Source organism: Diorhabda carinulata, chromosome 5 (assembly GCF_026250575.1).
Source record: "Diorhabda carinulata isolate Delta chromosome 5, icDioCari1.1, whole genome shotgun sequence".
NCBI classification, from domain to species: domain Eukaryota; kingdom Metazoa; phylum Arthropoda; class Insecta; order Coleoptera; family Chrysomelidae; genus Diorhabda; species Diorhabda carinulata.
Genome location: NC_079464.1, coordinates 12,423,856 through 12,441,345, shown reverse-complemented (window position 1 = coordinate 12,441,345; position 17,490 = coordinate 12,423,856). Strand labels below are relative to the sequence as shown.

General features: G+C 31.6%; 2 protein-coding genes across 5 annotated transcripts in view; one reads left to right on the top strand and one right to left on the bottom strand.

Moving 5' to 3' along the window:
• Positions 1–1,388: 1,388 nt before the first annotated feature.
• LOC130893927 (luciferin sulfotransferase-like) lies at positions 1,389–5,302 on the bottom strand. Of its 2 annotated transcripts, none has more exons than XM_057800384.1 (5): positions 5,093–5,302; positions 4,429–4,525; positions 4,161–4,347; positions 2,365–2,485; positions 1,389–1,824 (listed from the first exon to the last, which is right to left on the bottom strand). In XM_057800384.1, the coding sequence occupies exons 1-5, from the start codon at positions 5,283–5,285 to the stop codon at positions 1,436–1,438; spliced, it is 987 nt and encodes a 328-aa protein (XP_057656367.1). In that variant the 5' UTR covers positions 5,286–5,302; the 3' UTR covers positions 1,389–1,435. The 2 variants fall into 2 exon arrangements, with proteins under 2 accessions (XP_057656367.1, XP_057656368.1); XM_057800385.1 differs by having other exon boundaries at positions 2,365–2,458; positions 5,093–5,291.
• A 1,981-nt stretch (positions 5,303–7,283) lies between these two features.
• The window catches only part of LOC130894203 (uncharacterized), a 94,379-nt gene continuing 84,172 nt past the window's right edge, over positions 7,284–17,490 (top strand). For all 3 annotated transcript variants that reach the window (XM_057800841.1, XM_057800842.1, XM_057800840.1), the window contains exon 1: positions 7,284–7,520. The gene's annotated coding sequence lies outside the window, so the exon portion shown is untranslated. The remainder of the gene's footprint in view (positions 7,521–17,490) is intronic.

Here is a 17,490-nt window from a genome sequence, read left to right as displayed (position 1 = left end):
GAGCTTTAATGTTGGATATTTTTTCCGTGATAATCTGCAAACAACTATTTTTTCTATCTAACTGGACGAGTTGACTTTACCTATCTGGAAATTAAGCATTATTATTGACATATGTCTGATTTGTTATAGGCGGAGAAATTCATGGAGAACTACTATTCGCGAAAACTTTGAAGACGAACACTAGAGGTGAATTAATATTCAATTCCCTGGATGATTATTTTAAGGGGAAATCGATTCCATCCACAAACATTATTTCGGTAGCAGCAGATGGAAATCCTGCAATGGTCGGGTGATATCGCAACTTTATAAGCCAACTTAAAAGAATTATACCAGAGGTAACTGCAATCCACTGTGATATCACCGACAACATCTAGTAGCGTAAAATTTCAGTGACAGAATGCCCCAATCACTTCACTCTGTGATTAATGCAGTTAATAAAATATAACGTGTCGAAAAATGCATGTTTATCAAGAGATCCTCATTAAAGAGACAACCTGATCAATTTTAAAGCCAACATCGAGAGATTTGTTAAAAAATTGATGACTTCAATTCGCAATTACAAGGAGACAGCCCCAAAGATATTCAGTCATACGTTCAGCATTTGATTGCCCTGTAGGATGGTTTTAAAATCAAATTTGAAAATATTCTATCGATGGAAATAGCATTGAGGATTGTAAACCATTTGGTGAAGAAGATGATATTACAAGAGAAGCTACTCGATGTTAACACTAACGAGGAGCTGAAACTGACATTTAGAAGAGGCTGCAAGTAGGAATAGCCGGACTGTGGGAGATTATGCAAAAGCTTCAGATAGCGTTGGCTCGTCATATATTTTAGTGCCCTTATAAGCTTATTAACAGAAAAAGGAGCAGATTGATTATCACACAACGGGTAGATTTGTGGTAATGTATCGCAAAACTCATGCCAAATGTTAATAATTTGTTATCAATCCATCAAGTACATCCCACTCATTAACCTTATATTTTTTTTGTAGAAGTTACATTACGTTTATTAGTTCTTGTCCCGTGAGTCACTTCACTTTTCTGATATCCACTCACAGCATAATCAATAAAAATTTGATTGAAAATTTGCTTGGTTGATTTTATTATCAAATAATTAACCCTATCAAGAAATCAATTTTTTGTAGAACTGTTAATTTGTCCCTCAAACTCATCCACAACGCAATATCTTTTTTCGAGTTTTGGAAATTGGTAGTAATGTAGCTGTCCACCGGATCCAACAAAATTTTGAAAGTCGTCTATGAAACAAAAAAGTTTGAGAACCAAATATATAACACAATAATTCTTTCCATTCATATACATAATTGTGTGTCCCCTTTTAAGGAAAATCATGTGGGTAGTGTTGACATAAGATTATGAGACGTAAAGTGTCAAATAGAAACAATATAATTATCAATTTACAAAGAAAGAAAAGATTAATAACTGAAATCAGTATTTTTGGTATTTTCTTCTGTCCATTCATTAAATTTTTGAATTATATCCGGACTCATTTTCGCTTTATAATCTCCAACTTTCCCTGATCTCATGAAATTTCCTTCGCATTCGATTAATTTGAATTTTCTATGCATTCCTATCACTACTTCGTAATTAACAGACGGATTATTCTTCATGCTTTCAAAACTTAAATGCTTGGATAAAGCATCGATATTTTCGGATGTCAGAGGTTTTTCTAAAAAATCCGCAACTTCTTTAATAACTGAAGGAAGATCATCGACCATTTTTTCGTATTTTAAAAACAAAATATTTGGTTGGTTTCTTCTTTCCCAAAAAGGAAAAATGTGATTCCAGTATGGTGCAAAACTCACTAAAAAATGAAGTATGAATAAGTTCATTATTCTTTCATTATATTATCACATTGTATACTAGTTAAATATACAGTGTTTTTCTAGATTCATGTAACATAATTCAGGTCTTTCCTATAACAAAATTTCTTCGACCCACCCCTTTACGAAGTGTCGCCCTTAAAAAGTAGTTACTAAAATTGAGATTTATTATTATTTTTTCAAGTTTCAGTAAAGCTAGAAACTTCTTTTTATGTTTAAATAGAACGAAGATTATAAGTTATAATTTTATTCTATGAAACGTCATCTTAAGTTTTGATATGAAATAAATTAAGGGCGGCTGAGTTCACCCTCGTATAGTGTACCAGGAATATTGAAAAAATACTCGTAGTCCATTGCGAGTGCACAAAAATTACAGAATGTTTTGTAACCACTTTTTAAGGGCGATATCTGGGAGAGGGGTGTTCTGAAGAAATTCTGTTATAGGAAAGATCCATCTTATATTCATTAATGAAAGTATGAATCTAGAAACACCATGTATATCATAAATCATTTCGACTTACGTTTGCCTGCAAGAAACAATTCGCAGAAATTTTCAAAGTTTCCTTTATAGCCTTCCATCAATTTTGAATGATTGTAATATGATATACAGGTATCCTTGGGATTTCGAGTAACATAAATAATCTGAAATTTTTTTTACTATCAACAATTACGGTAATAATATTTTTTTTTGCTTCGAACGCGTCTCTAAATAAATTCAAAATATTGTTGAATACGAGAAGAGGGAACTTTTCACCTAATTAATCAATGCTAAACATGTTAACGATAGGAAACGTTCTGTTCTCCTAGACATGCTCATTTTTATTAATTTTTTCTTATTATTTACCGGCCACCCGGCCACGCGTTGCTGTGGCTGAGTGATTTAAAAAGGATGTATAGTGTGTAATCTAAGAAATGTTTCTTCATCCCTTTTAATACTGTAGGTAAAAGTTGTCAAGAGAAATTTTCAATAATTATAACAAATGCATTGGCATTTTCGAACTTAACGATCGTTGGCTCTTAAACAAGTCCAAACCTGCCTGCTTTGTTGCTGTTTGTTGTCTGCTTCTTTTCTATAAAATTTTGTTAGTAGTAAACAGTAGATACGTGTCACGCTTATTACCAACGGTTTTTTGATATGTGCTGTGCTCGGAGTTCCTAAATAAGCTAAACCCAATTTTATTCTACCTATTTAGATTTATATGTCCTGATAGTGATAATTATTGGGATACTATGTACTATCTGTATCAAATAACCTATATATTAAAATTTTTCGTTTTAATACCTTGGTCAGACCAAGAGCTCCAAGATATTGTGTATAACTTTGAATTTTTAAGAAGAATTGGACACATCTCAAGACAACCATGAAGATACTGCATCGATAAAAATTTTGGATAATGCATTCACTGAAGATAAAGAAGTCAACGGCGAAAATGAAAAGGAACACGAAGTTACTAATAGTAATTTAGGAGTTGCTTTTGGATGGACTAGAAAAATTGAAAATTCCATACCGAAACATAATATTTCAAAAGAAAAACAATTTAATAAATAAAATAAATACAAGAGGAAGTCCATAAAATAGAATCAAATTTGTAGATAATGTGGGGGATCATCTGCCCTTCCGGAAAGTTCAAGAAAACGATGTGTACGATGTATTGGTTTCAAAAAAGAAAATAAGACAAAAATTACTTGTCACATGTGCATCGTAGAGCTGGCTAATAATATGAATTTTATCCAACAACAGCTTACATTGTTCTTATTCTAATGTGAATTGTGAATTTAATGAGAATATGTCTGATGTCTATATTCATCGATTTGATTTTTTATTGTTTCATATTGGAATTCCTTATGTATAGTTGATTTTTCATTTATTAAACTCTATTGTTCAATTTTCAAATTGAACGAATAGTTTGTTCCAATGAGTTTCATGTCCTTAGTTTATCTGTTGATCCAAATACGTGCAATTATGTTCTTCTCAATTTGATTAAAATTTATAATAGAATTGATGATATTCTTCAGCTGATTTAGCGTTGCGTTAATGAGTTATAACATTTTAATGCTTACAGTGAATTCTAAAATGCATTTATTTTCAATGAGGGGCAGTTTTTGGAATGGTAAGTTATATTAACCAAAACCTCGTTTCTAGGCTTCTTTAAATACCCATTCAAAAATACGATCCACTAACCTAGTTTTATTTTTTTTTATATTCCTGATCAATAATAAGAAAATACTTTGATATACATTTGATAAAAAAACTTTCGAAAGAAGAGATTCTTTCTTCCTTAAAAAGTAATCGTATTGAATAGGGTCATATTTTTACCTTAGGTTTCTTTATATTATCCCTTATTTCTTTTGGTAGAAGAGGCCATGGTAGATGAGTTTTTATACATAACGGTCCATTTTGACTGGACTCTTTGACAAACTTTAGCGAATCTTCTATGAAAGGAGGAGGATGAAAATCTGTATTTTCTTTTTGGAAATTCCGGTAATCGAAAAGAGCTGTAACTCTAAAAAGTATCTTTTTAGATGATGGAATAATTTATTAGAATGAATTAAACAATCATTAAATATTTAATGTTTTTACTTACTCTAAAAACGGTGACCGAATTCCTAAATTGGTTTTACCCTTTTCGAAATCCAAATTGTTCATTATCATCCATACCATTTCTTGAGTCCAGGTAGTACCTGAAAATTTAGAAAAACATCAGTTTTGATTCAATTTATCTTTATTAAAAAAAAATATCATTATTCATTGGATGCTTCAATATTTATGTTTCTAAATCGTCTTAATTTTAGGTCTCTTCTGATTTAAAATTAGTATTTTTCTTATTTTTAAAAACAGGTGCAAATTTGACGTTTCGACATGTTGTGGACTCTATTAAAATATTACTTGATACTGACTATTTGTGTATTTGTATTAATCTAAAAATCTTAAACATCTAAAAACAAAAAAAGTAATATTTGTCTGGTACCTTGTACTCATTGTAGCATCGTCTACATAGGGTAGACATCTCAGTATTTAGAAAATAGACTAAATGGTCATCAATCCGTTAAAAAAATAAAACTGCATTGATGAACGACGAAACAGGTTCAAAGACAAAATTTTAACTGTTGTTAGAAATACAAAAAACTAATTTTATATCAGAAGAGACTTAAAATCAATACTATTTAGAAACATAAATATATTTATAAATATTTAAAAAGCCATAGAATCGAATAGCCCAATTTAGCATTGGAAAAATATCTTTTCACCTGTTTTCGGGAAACTGCATATCCACACATCATTTTCATTTACGTTCCAATTCAAAATTTCACTTTTCATTTCCGCGAACCTTTTCGGCATCACAACTCCCTCGACATTTATATGTCCTAGCCTGAACACATTCGTGAAATCTCTTTCTAGGATTTTGTCAAGTTTTTCATTATCAAACGTTGTGAAAACCATGGTTGACTTTTTTTTAAAATAATAAGATATTGAACGATTGTTTGTATTTATATGCAATAGTTTTATAAGAATGATTTCCGCTTCATTTATTTCGATAATCGTTTTCCACTTTTGTTTTTGCTATAAAATCCTTGAATTACTACGTATAAAAACTGAATTCATAGGTTATGTAATGGTAATACGCGTTGCCAGAAAGAAATAAAATTAATTTGCGCTTCCTTGTTAATTTTTTGTGATAATTCAGAATATCATTAAACTCTATTGAAAAAAGTTGGTAATCAAACCTTTCAGCTCAAGAAATAACTTGAGAAAAATAGTTATATCTAGAATCTTATCGACGAAAACGTTAAAAATTGTTATAGACATACGGCAAATTCAGTTATTTTGAACGTTAGAGCATAAGCTCCTTTTTCTTTCTACTCGTTCCTTTTTCCGTAATTTCCATCTATGTTCCCGATTCCTTCCTCGTCTCCTTTTTCCCGCTGTTCTACAATTGCTAGGTTGGGAGTTTCAACCATATAGGATCCAATCACCAGACTACGAATTCAACTTACTTCAATATATCCAGTTGAGGGCGGCAACCATCCCGGATTTCCATAGATAAGTCCCAGCCTCATCTTCAATATATAAATAAATCTGAATTGTTTTTATTATTTTTTCAATAAATTTATTTGTTACTGAATCTTTATTTATTGTTCTTGGCAATAAATATTAATTTGGATTATCGTGACTGGGAATAGTTTTAGATTGTTCCATTTTCATTTTCAATTTAATTCAAAGGGTGTTTCCAGCTTCTCTGCCTTTTTTATTAATTTTTAACGTCGTTCGATAAAAAGCTGGTGGCGTCCAATTTAATATTAATTCTTCACCCTATCTAAGTACCAGTTATTTATTAACTGGGGCCGAGTATCACTTCTTAAAGAAGAGTCTCCCTGCCATGGAAGTAGTAAACTTATAGCAAGTCCTGGAATTTAGCTAATACTAGTTGAATACTTGATAATGTATTCGATCATGAGAAAATTCTAAAAAATTAAATGAGCTATGTCAATTTCACAAATTAATGGAGAAGAGGAGCTGAGACTTTTCAGTATTTTCATGATATCCTACCTAAAGGGCTCTACATAAGGTAAAAGTATGTAAACTTCCTCATGACTAATCGTGTATACTGTAGAGGAACTGATATTTCAACATGGTGTAGAATATTAAAAAGAGATATTTCCTAATTGCTGGATATAATGAAAAAGGGCAACTGCTTCCTTAGAAATCCGATTCAAGTCCTCTGGATTTTTTACATAAACATAATATAGTTCATAGTACTTCACGCAATTTTCTGGAACACTTGCGCAGAGTTATAATTTTTCAAAAAATATCACTTGATCCCTTGATATCGTTTGAAAAAATCTGGAAGAATCCCACTTTACCAGGTAGTGTGAAGCCTCTCCGCATTAAAAAGTATTTCCATCAAAAACAAAATTGGTTTATTGTATGTGTTCTTCTTAAAAATTCTAGACATTCGACTAGGTTTTCATTAGGTTCCATTGTATAGATTTAGAAGAAAATTTAACAGTTATTGAATGTCCCATTAACAATAATTTTTATTTTTATTAAACATTCAGTGAATATATGATTTTTGCGAGCATTCAGTTTCAATATAAATTTTTGTTTTCAAGCAAATTGTGTATTTTAAATTCAATCATTCACTCGAAACCATTGCACGCAATCCCTTTGAACCCATTAAAGATGATTGTATTATAGCAATATAAAAATGCTTTCAATAAATTGTCATTGTGGTTTACTATCTTGATTCACATAACTTCAATACACCCAATATTACGAAAATATTAATTAATTAAATTGAACTATTTGTAAAAAAATTGATGGTCTTTCCAGCTAGCAATGGATGGAACAGACCTTCTTGGAATGCGCGAGTTTCAGCGTCTGGGCGCATCTCCATCGGGACGCGGGTGGCCAGGTGACGGCTTTGGAGCGTCGACACTCACAGTCGCGATTTAACTATTTTGAAGGTGCGTTTGTTATTGGTTCAGACATTCCAAGATTAGAAAAGGCGGTAGGAAGTTACGAATTATATTTTTCCCTCTATGGCAGTGTGAAAAAATCGCGTCAAGCCATAACTGACGGTAGGGAACGAAAATTGTTTAACAAATAAAACGTTGGTATAGAAAAAAAAACAATCTTGAAGAAACTTCAAATGGATATCAACTCCACTAGTTATCGGTGAGTTTAATCATCTTTTTGATAGAATCAAACTTTTTTATGGTTGTAAAGAATAAAAATTATTGTTAGGGAACAAGAAATTATAAAGAAACCCTTTATTGCTATCGTTTTTATTCATAGCTAAGTCATTATAGCGATATACCTCGCAATGAAATGATAAGTTGATGTTTGGCGTTCTAAAAGTTCTGCCAAGGAAAAACTCATTTCTGTGTTGTAAGTTATTCAATTTCAACCGTCAATGAAAATATTTTTCAATCGCTTTCAATATCTCCAATGATATTAAATCATTACCAAAAATTTAGTGCCAAATATTTTCCCAAAATAAAATAGGCAACGGTAAATATCTAATATTTTCTTGAATTTTATGGGAATATGCACTAATTGCATTTAGACGAATTTTTACCAAGGCGAATAGTATTTGCTGACTAGTTAGAATTAAAAATCCAAGCTTTCAGTAAGTGTTCTTCCCATCATTAGGAAAACTAAAATATTATATTAATGTACTGATAAATTTTGACCAGGGTTTTTATCTTAGATCAATTACATCCTTTAGACATACAACTCGATCTCCCGTTTCAGCTCTATATCTTGGTTCATGAGCAGTAATAAACGTACAAGGAAACAACAAAGACTTCAACAAGCTGACGTGTTGAACAATATCTGCGTTTGGATGATTTGAAAATATTAGTCTGTAGAGGGTAATCGCTGTCTGAACAAGAAGTAAGAGAATTTTGTTGTTTTTTAAATCGTTGTTTTAAACCACATAAAAAACCGATTTATGGAAGCTCAAAATTCTCTTACGACTGGACGGCGAGGTCAAAGTTATACTTGAGTCTTATCCATGATATCCGAGGTGAACATTGAATTTTGTTGAGTTCTTTGAGTTTGTTTGAGTTATACATTCGTATATCGCTGAAATGTATCATAAAGATATTTTTGCTTGATTGACCATCCAGACTAGCAGAATATTTTGAGTAGAAGATGCCATCATGCTACATTTTTTTCTTGGAAATCGGACCCTTGGGAGTAGAAGATTGAGTTGAGTTTTTAAAGAAATATTTTGTTTAAAACATAAAATATGTTCATATGATCTGTTACGTGATTTTGCAACTTATGCATGATAGACGTGAAGTTATTTCATGTAAATATGATACAAGGTGACTTGAAAATTGTATTTGAAGTATAACAAAATTCTGAAGACAGGCAATAACTATAATAACGATTCAAAAATGATTTCAGTTTCCATATGAAATGTTGTTTGCTGCTATTATTGAAATATTACAGCATTATTCCATTTGCGCAAAGACCAGACTTTTCAAGTTTTATCGAATAACTAATTGAATCATATTATGTCACTATTGAAGTGTACTGGAAGCGAGTGTCACAATAGCAGCAATGAAATTGTTTGAATTGTATGTGTTTATATTTTCTGGTGTCAATGTGCAATTTTTCAACTATTCATTGGATTGTATTACAGGGTTCGGCAATGTAATAATAATAATTAATTAGTTTTACGTACGCGATTTCGCCCTGGATTTAATAGAATTTCAAAATTCGGGGAATGCGAACATTTCATGTTTATTTTTTTATTATAGCAGACGGTTTATCTACATTGCTTGTTTTAAATAGTTTCTAAGAAGGTCTATTTATTTTTTGTTTTGTCTCTTCACTTTCTACAACTTTTGAAAATGTTTTGAGGTATATACAATGCGGTCCATATAACGGAATAAATTCAATATCGTTATTATGTACTTTGTGAAAAAATATTGAAACAGGTCGATTTTTATTCTTAAATTGACGATTAACAGTATGAAAGTTTTATCCCCTTCCAGCAACACCTCGAAACTTTTGAATAAAAAAGGGGGTCGTGTGGCACCTTATTGAAAAGGCATTTCAGTACTCTGTTTAGCAAAATTACCACCATTCACTTCTTGACAATAATCGAAGTGATTTTGGAACTCTCGTACAACATTTTGTATTTTGTTAATTTCTTTCATTGTCTGGTCTATTGGAATATACTTTAGAAATAATCAGGTATTTTCGTATCTGTCTGTTCTGCTAAGCATCAGAAAAAAACATTTGAAGATCTGCTGTTATTTAGGTATTTAAAACCTCTGTATAATATTTGTGCGTTTATTAAATTCAACTCATTTGTCCGAGACTCAAAGAATAGACTTTTTAATTATGATTGGTTGTGGTAATAAAACAATTCCACAAACCTCTTTGGAGGAACTTGTTAATAATAAATACCCTGGTCACAATTGACAAAATTTGAAGAAAGTTTCGTGAAACTGGACATGTAAAAAAACAGGTAGAAATTTTCAATTAACTGATGAAAAAAATTAGATGTACTTCTAGAGATTGAAGAAAATCCACATAAGACAACTCGAGAACTTGCCAACGACAATGATGTAAGTAAATCATCTATTTTGAAAGTTATGCATAAGGAAAATTACCACCCTTACAAAGTTCAGTTGGCTTAGGAGTTAAATGATGATGAAGTGTACTGGGTCCTCCCCGACACCTACTATAGACGTCGGACTTTGCCTATTTCTAACAACGCCTTAACGGTTACATTTGCCGACGATGCCTCCGTTTCATCTTCACACCAAGACCCACAAATGACATCCCAACTTTAACAATCAAACCTGGATACTCTACAAGTGAAAATTGTGGAGAATAAAGGTCAATGAAATAAAATCTATACATATATCATTCTCAAATAGAAGAATAAATTGCCACCCCTGAGACAAAACGGCTAGGAAATACCACAACGGAAAGACGTAAAATACCTTAGAATTCATTGGGACCAAAAACTAACGTGGAGAAGGAAACAACTTCATCTAAAGCTGCATAATCTCTACTCCAAACTCCAAAATATCTCTTCAAAACAAGGTTTTGATATACTATTATCAAACCAATCTGGTCATAGGCAACTTTGGGGTTCGGTATCAAACTCGAATATAGAAATTATCGAGAGGTTTAAAGCAAAAACTCTTAAGAGTAATTACCTTGGTATGTTCCTAATAGTGCTATCGCTCATGATCAGAAAGTTAACTCGGTCAAAAAATAAATCAAAAAGTTAAGTAAAAACTATAGTCATAGGCTTAAAAGACATCCAAACATATTTATGAGACATAAACTCAAACGATTCACTTTATACGACTGAAAGTAGATTCTAAAATACTGATTTTGCTATTAAAATTTTACAATTTTAAACGTCACGCCTTGCCTTTCTATTATAAAGATTTCATCAATTCTGTCAAAGCTTGTCTCACTTTTTATTAGCCACATGATATCCTAATGGATCACCCTAAAAAACGTAGTTTTTAAATTCCACCCCTATGAAAGAATAATATGCACGCTAACGAATTAAATGCTACGATCGTTTTTCATAACTTGGACGGTATTATAAATAAATATAAAATAAAATGTCATTGAATATAAAATAGATAAATGTATATGAACCACATTACAAATGACATATATTCAGTGACTTTATGCTTGACCCATTATACTAGCTCTTTTCGTTATGATAATGTCAATAAAAAAGACTTTATATCCCGTATTCTGTTATCGCAGAATCCAAAGATGTTCATAGTAGAAAATATGGGAGAGGACGATAACTGGAGCTCGGATACTCAAGAAATCATTCATAGGATCCCTTTCATTTGTGAAAATGGCATTTTTATTTTATAGAAGAGAGGAAGAAGTTACTATTTCATGAACGAAAGTGCATATGGCGGAAATTAGAGAGACTCCAATCCGACCCAGCAAATTGAAAGAATATAGTTTGCGAATAATATATTCAATTGAAACAAATTTATACTAAAGCACTCGATGAAAAATGTTCTGTTAGTTTATTGCTTTCGTGCGTTTGTACTGATCACAGTATCGAACTAAGGCCAAAACGGGAACTAGGAACATTGTAATCCGGTCCTATTTTTCAATCATGCCACATACTTTGCGTTTGTTAGTTCGACTACTTACATGTAGTATGTAGTTCTATCTTTAGTTAACATAATCTTCGATCGTGACACGTCTTCAAATTCACCTATTGGAAGAAACATATCTCATTTGGATGATTAACATCAGGAAAAAGTCTTTGTAATGTAGAAACTAAGAAGTTAATCAAAGAATCTAGATAAACATTACCATTAACTGTGCTCTCAAAAAAATAAGGGCCAATAAGTTTATTGTTAATAATACCAGCTCAAACGTTAACTTTTTAAGAATATTGAGTGTGAGCGTCACACATCCAGTGACGATTCTCTCTGCTCCAATATCTACAGTTTTGATTGTTAATCGTTTCGTTTAAATAAAACGTTGCTTCATCAGAAGAAGCTATTTTGTTTATGAAGTGCAAATCTGTCCATCATCAATTCACAGAATTCTTGTCTTCAATCAGGATCATCTTCATTTCACTCCTAAACCTACTGAACTCTAAAAACCTAAATGACTGCAGCCTAGTTTGCTCAGTTAGCCCAAACCTAGCAGTGAATGTTTTAGTGTCAACAGTGTTCTTGGTGAGCATATTAGTTTTATTTTAATCATTTCATATTTTTATTTCATTTTCTCATTTCCTTGGTGAAATTCCAAGGAACCACGGAATCGGATCACTTCTTACCAATTAAAGAATAACCACCCCGTCTCTTGATAATGGCTCAAAGTGTGAGCCGAAACGTCGAGAATTTTGAAAATTCCAACGCTGTTCAACCCGTGAACCTAGTTCTTTCTTTCCTACAAACCTTGAGTGTAAATTATATCTACCGAATAAGTTTTTATTGAAATTCTAATTACAACAGTGAATATACCGAGCCTGTGATAATGGATAAAAATAATTTAAGTTACTTTTCTCATGGAATTGTTCCACATGTAGGTATTGGATTTAAATCTCTAGAAGCCCGGGGCTTCAGCCGATTCACTTGATATAAAGCAAAAGTTTCCGAGAAAATTCTAGTTGAAAGCGTCTATGAACTTTTTTTTACTATAAAATCCAAATTATTCATCAAGTTTTACGAGAATCGGAGCAAACGACTTGTAACCATAAAAAAATTAAAAAACCTGACCAATGCGGTTTGTAGAGGTTCGCAAACTTTTCAAAGAAAAAATATCGTTCCTCATGGAAAGTATTTGAACGTGTGAAGGTAACAATTTGCTTCTCTTAAAGTAGAATTATTTCTTTATAATTTACGAATGTTGTAGTAGGGGAAATAGCTTAAAGTAAAATACTTAGTTTTGTTAAATGAGTCTGATATACATTGAATGACTAGTGAGATTAAATTTATCATTGTATCTATAGTTATCCAAAATATACCAAGATCAATGCACTTTTAAAGCGTTTAAACCAATTGTCGAAGTATTTTTTCCATTTCGATTGCGGTACCTTCAACACATGCAATTTGAACTCATCAACAATTTATTTTTGATCTGGGGAAATAAAAAGAAATTATTGTGTGCCAAAAAAGGACTACATAGCAGATGATTTACCAATTCGATGTTTTTATTATTGCAGAATGATTCATCTCCTGTGATTAATTTTTTCTGGTAAATATGGAAATAGTACCGATACAATGAGAACGTTTTTTCAGTATGAAACGTTTTTATTCGGCTAATAAGGATTCCATTCCTCTTTTTCACTAATTTAGATTGTGTAATTGAATATTACACCCTGTATAATATTTTTACCAAAAAACATATTGACATATCACATAATTATAAATTGAATAGGTAATAATTTTATGTATTTCGATTATTTTAACTGAAATGAGTATCTACGACAAAATCTTATATGTATCAATGAATTAAATTACATCTTCACTGTCATTTCATAGTTTAATATTTTTTTTTATTCATTTATACGTGGGGTTAATTATTAAACACCGTCTCTTACGTTCTTGATCTATTCAAATACTATACACTTAACTAACTTATAATAATATATAATAATAATTCGCTTATCACTATCACTTAAATAATTTATTCAAATTACTCATATTACTTCCTAATTCGTTCTGTTCACTACGACTATTTATCATAAACTGAATTTAACTGCTCTAAATGAACATGCTTATTTGTCCAAACGAAGTTCTTGAGAATTCTAGAAAAATAAAGAAACAAAACAAATAAATAAATAGACCTTCCTAGAAATTATCAAATGAATCGCTTGCTATAAGAACAGATATATAAAACAAACATCTCTTCTAAAACGGGTTCCGCAGTCAATAAAAAGTAAGTCAAATGGCGCCCCGCACACTTTCGCCGAATTTTAGAATGTCAATACATCTACACAGGACCGACTCGAGGGTGGAGACACGTCCGTAACAATATTATCTCTAAGGGCCGAATCAATTGTTTTTGAATTTTCAGAAGAAAATCGCATTGGCCAATATTTTCGATAAATAAAAAATTAAATTGATCGATAAGTGAAACCTCATGTATATATTGATGTGTGTTGATTGTAAATGATTGAAATTTAACTTCAACCGTTATCAATTTATAATAATTGATGTAAGTCATCTGCTAGGCCTTCGATCTTCATCTCAAAAACTTGCGGCGTAATATCCGTCATACCATAGGAGAAATCCCAAAAATCGATACACCGTTGAATGAACAACTTTATGAAGATGGTAAAAGGACCTGGTGCGCTTTTTCCCAAAAATCATATTTATGGTGAACATAGTAGGGAATGGCCTAATAAATTTTTTTTCTAAACAATTATTAATTAATATTTTTTATATGGAAGAACGGAAAATATATATTTTTTTGATAAATACGGTGATGTAGAAGTGTATTTCGTCTTTATTGAGTTTTCAAATTTCTGACATGATAGTATCAATGTAAAATGAAAATCTTGTAGTATTCTAGGGTTAAAAATATCATGATCATAGACCGAATAAATCTAACAACTAGAACTTAAAAGGATATGCATCGCGGATTTTGTAGCAGACTCTGCTCGCAATTTGGAAATATATATATAGGATCTCAACACCCAAAGCCATTTATTACGAATAATTTTCCTTCAGTTGTTGTGGAAAGACTTTTTGGAATGAGTTGAAAAGAAGTAAAAATAAAACAATAGGACATTACCTTACCTGTGCCTACCTTTTATTTGAAAAGCTAGTAATAGATAATTGTCATAATTAACTTTCCTTAATTGGCCAATTCCAATCATAGAATAAATAATCAAGTAACGTATTTTCTGGTGTTATGGGATATTTAATAGTGAGTCTGGAAATTCATCAGCATGATTTTAAAAAAATTTCATTCTTCCAAAATCAAATAAAAACAGAGAGAACAATCAATTTGACAAGTAGGGAAGAATGTGTGTGGAATCAACTCAAATTGAAGTTTGTGCTATAATTTCTTAGAAGTTGTATAACTCAGAAACCATTTAACGATATGAATCTTCTCAATATTCAATCTCCAGTAGTTTTAGATTGACAGCTAGTCGCTACTTGCTAGTTTTGATAAGAATCCAGAGCATCCAAAAATTGATACCATAACTCCTCATAGGATTAAACCTTGAAGCCACTGAATAAAAGCTTCTCCTATGATAGTTCATTCGTTTGAACTCATTGTCTCTCTCCTATTTGACTACTCAAATTATTTCAGTTAAAAATGTAGGAAATAATGCTGTAGTTCTATAGCCCCTTTAAAATTTTTGAAATAAAATGCATGCCAAGCAACGTGATAAATTAAAAATCACATTATTCTCAAGAGTGTCTTCGTATGCTCAACCGTAGAATAAGTACGTTCAAAGGCACAATTTACCAATTAGCAAAACCAGTGTGTCTAAGGTATCGTAAAAATTATCGACCAACTCTGTCAATTTACAAGGGACAAGATAAATATTCTCCTCACTTTTTTGATGGTGCTTAAAGAGGACAGATTTATTTGGACTTTCTACAAAATATTTTGCCGAATTTGCTAGCCAACGCGGACGTTGTTATCCGAGGAATGTATTTTCAGCATAATGGGGCATCCCTCAACTTTTTACTGACGAAGAAACAGAATTTAAATGATGTTTAAGACAATAGGTGGATAGGACGTGAAGGTCCTATTTCATAGCCCTTCAATTCCCCTGATTTCAATCCCGTTGATTACTCAACATTTAGTTTAATAGAGAATATTAATAGTCGACAAGTAAGTGATGAAACTATACTTTTCTATAATACCCTTACCCAAAGTATCCATATTTCAATACGCCAACTAACAATTCAGCAAAAAAATGTGTAGATGCTGCTGGGCGTGCGCCAACTGGGTGTATTTTCGATACTCGCCATAATTTCTATTACAATGTGCTAGCCCGTGATCTTGGTTGTCATGAAGATTAGATAACTCGTGACGAAAGAATATGTAACTTGTGATTTTAATTATGAAAGAAAAACAAAAATAAAATAAATGTTCACAGTGTACTTCGGTAAAAAATATTTAACATTCTAAACACATAACAAAACAACAAACAAAAAAAAGATCAATATGATTTACCTAACATAACAAAGTGCAAGTATGCTTATGTTCCTTCTTATGGTTTCCGCATATTTCAAAAATATTTTTATTTTACTTATTCTTGTTGAATTTTAACCCTCAGATAGGCGCATTTTGATTCTTAACCTGGTCGGACAAAATCTTGTACTTGATCTGAAGGATCAAGTACAAGTATTTTTATTTTATCCAAAATAGAAAGAATAAAAATTCTAACAACGCTCAGTAAGCAGAATTATTGTATGTAAAGGATGTTCAAAAATCTGGAAGACCAAGAGAGGCCTGACCTAGAGAAGGCGATAGTTGTTGGAAAATATGTTTCAAGTTTGAAGACTCCACGTTTTTTGGTATTTGTTTGACAGCCATTAATAGTGAACGTTTTCAGTGGTTTTATAAATATGGAAAAAATTGGTTATTGCTATGCGATATGATATTGTATTGTATACGAGTTTATTTTGTACTTGGGCTACCTTTTCGTTTACCTGAAATATCCTAGTATCAACTTGGCGCATCTTTATCTTAACGGATTGAAAGTCGTCACGAGTTGTAACACACACAGACTGCTGGGTTCCATTTCTAGAATCTAGTAGCAGTAGTTTAATAAAAACAAGACTCCCAATTCCCGAAAAATTGTTTCTATTCTTGGTTGAATTCATCTTAATCGATAATTACTAACCAATCATTAGAACGAAATATTTTTCATTTACCTGAGTGATCATAAATCGACCAAAGCATGCGATACAAAAAGATTTCCATATGGACGTTGGTCTATCTTTATAGGAAAATATTAACTTATATATCCTGCTTAAGGAATATGAATTTTGTTATTTTGAAGATCTATATGAAAGGTCAAATAAATTTCCTGTTCCGTAATAAACGCCGATTTCACACGTCATGTTCCTTCTCCGTGACCAATCAACTAAAAACCTTCGCGTGATTTCGAATTTAGATCTCATTCTTTGGCATATTTATTTCTTACTAAAAGAAGGGTGATACAATTTCCGCTATTCTGTTTTTGCTATCTAATCGTCTATAAATTAGAGGAAATCAATAACTAAATAAAATTAACAAACCATGACACAAATAATCTTATTCAAATACCATTGTCCAGCCCTACGCTGGTCATAGACCGAGAAAGTTATTGTTAATTATGTTTGCAGCACTGATGTGAATATGTCAAATCTGACATTACTATCATACTTTTTGATATTTTCAATGGGGAACGTACTCAGAACGTGTTGACATTTGACATTTGAAACATTTATCTTGGTTAGGAACTTTTCGTGTGGTGATTTTATATAACTTTCAGCGTGGATTAAACCAACAGCAGTGCCGATTGGGTCGTTTCGACTTTTTTTGATGATGCACCATCTTTAGCCACCTTTTCTAGCTGGTTTTCCGATTTAAATCGTAGCTGCACTTCGCTATTGGATGAATTTCGTTGTGGGTCTTCATTCTACGTAACGTTTTATTATAGACATTA

Bases quoted from the DNA above. Each gene is read 5' to 3' on its own strand.
- LOC130893927 (XM_057800384.1), bottom strand. From the start codon at position 5,285: ATGGTTTTCACAACGTTTGATAATGAAAAACTTGACAAAATCCTAGAA. The intron at 4,526-5,092 runs GTGAAAAGATAT...CTAAATTTTCAG, and splicing joins ATGCAGTTTCCCGAAAACAG to GTACTACCTGGACTCAAGAA. The intron at 2,486-4,160 runs GTAAAAATATGA...AAAAAATTTCAG, and splicing joins ATAATATAAAGAAACCTAAG to ATTATTTATGTTACTCGAAA.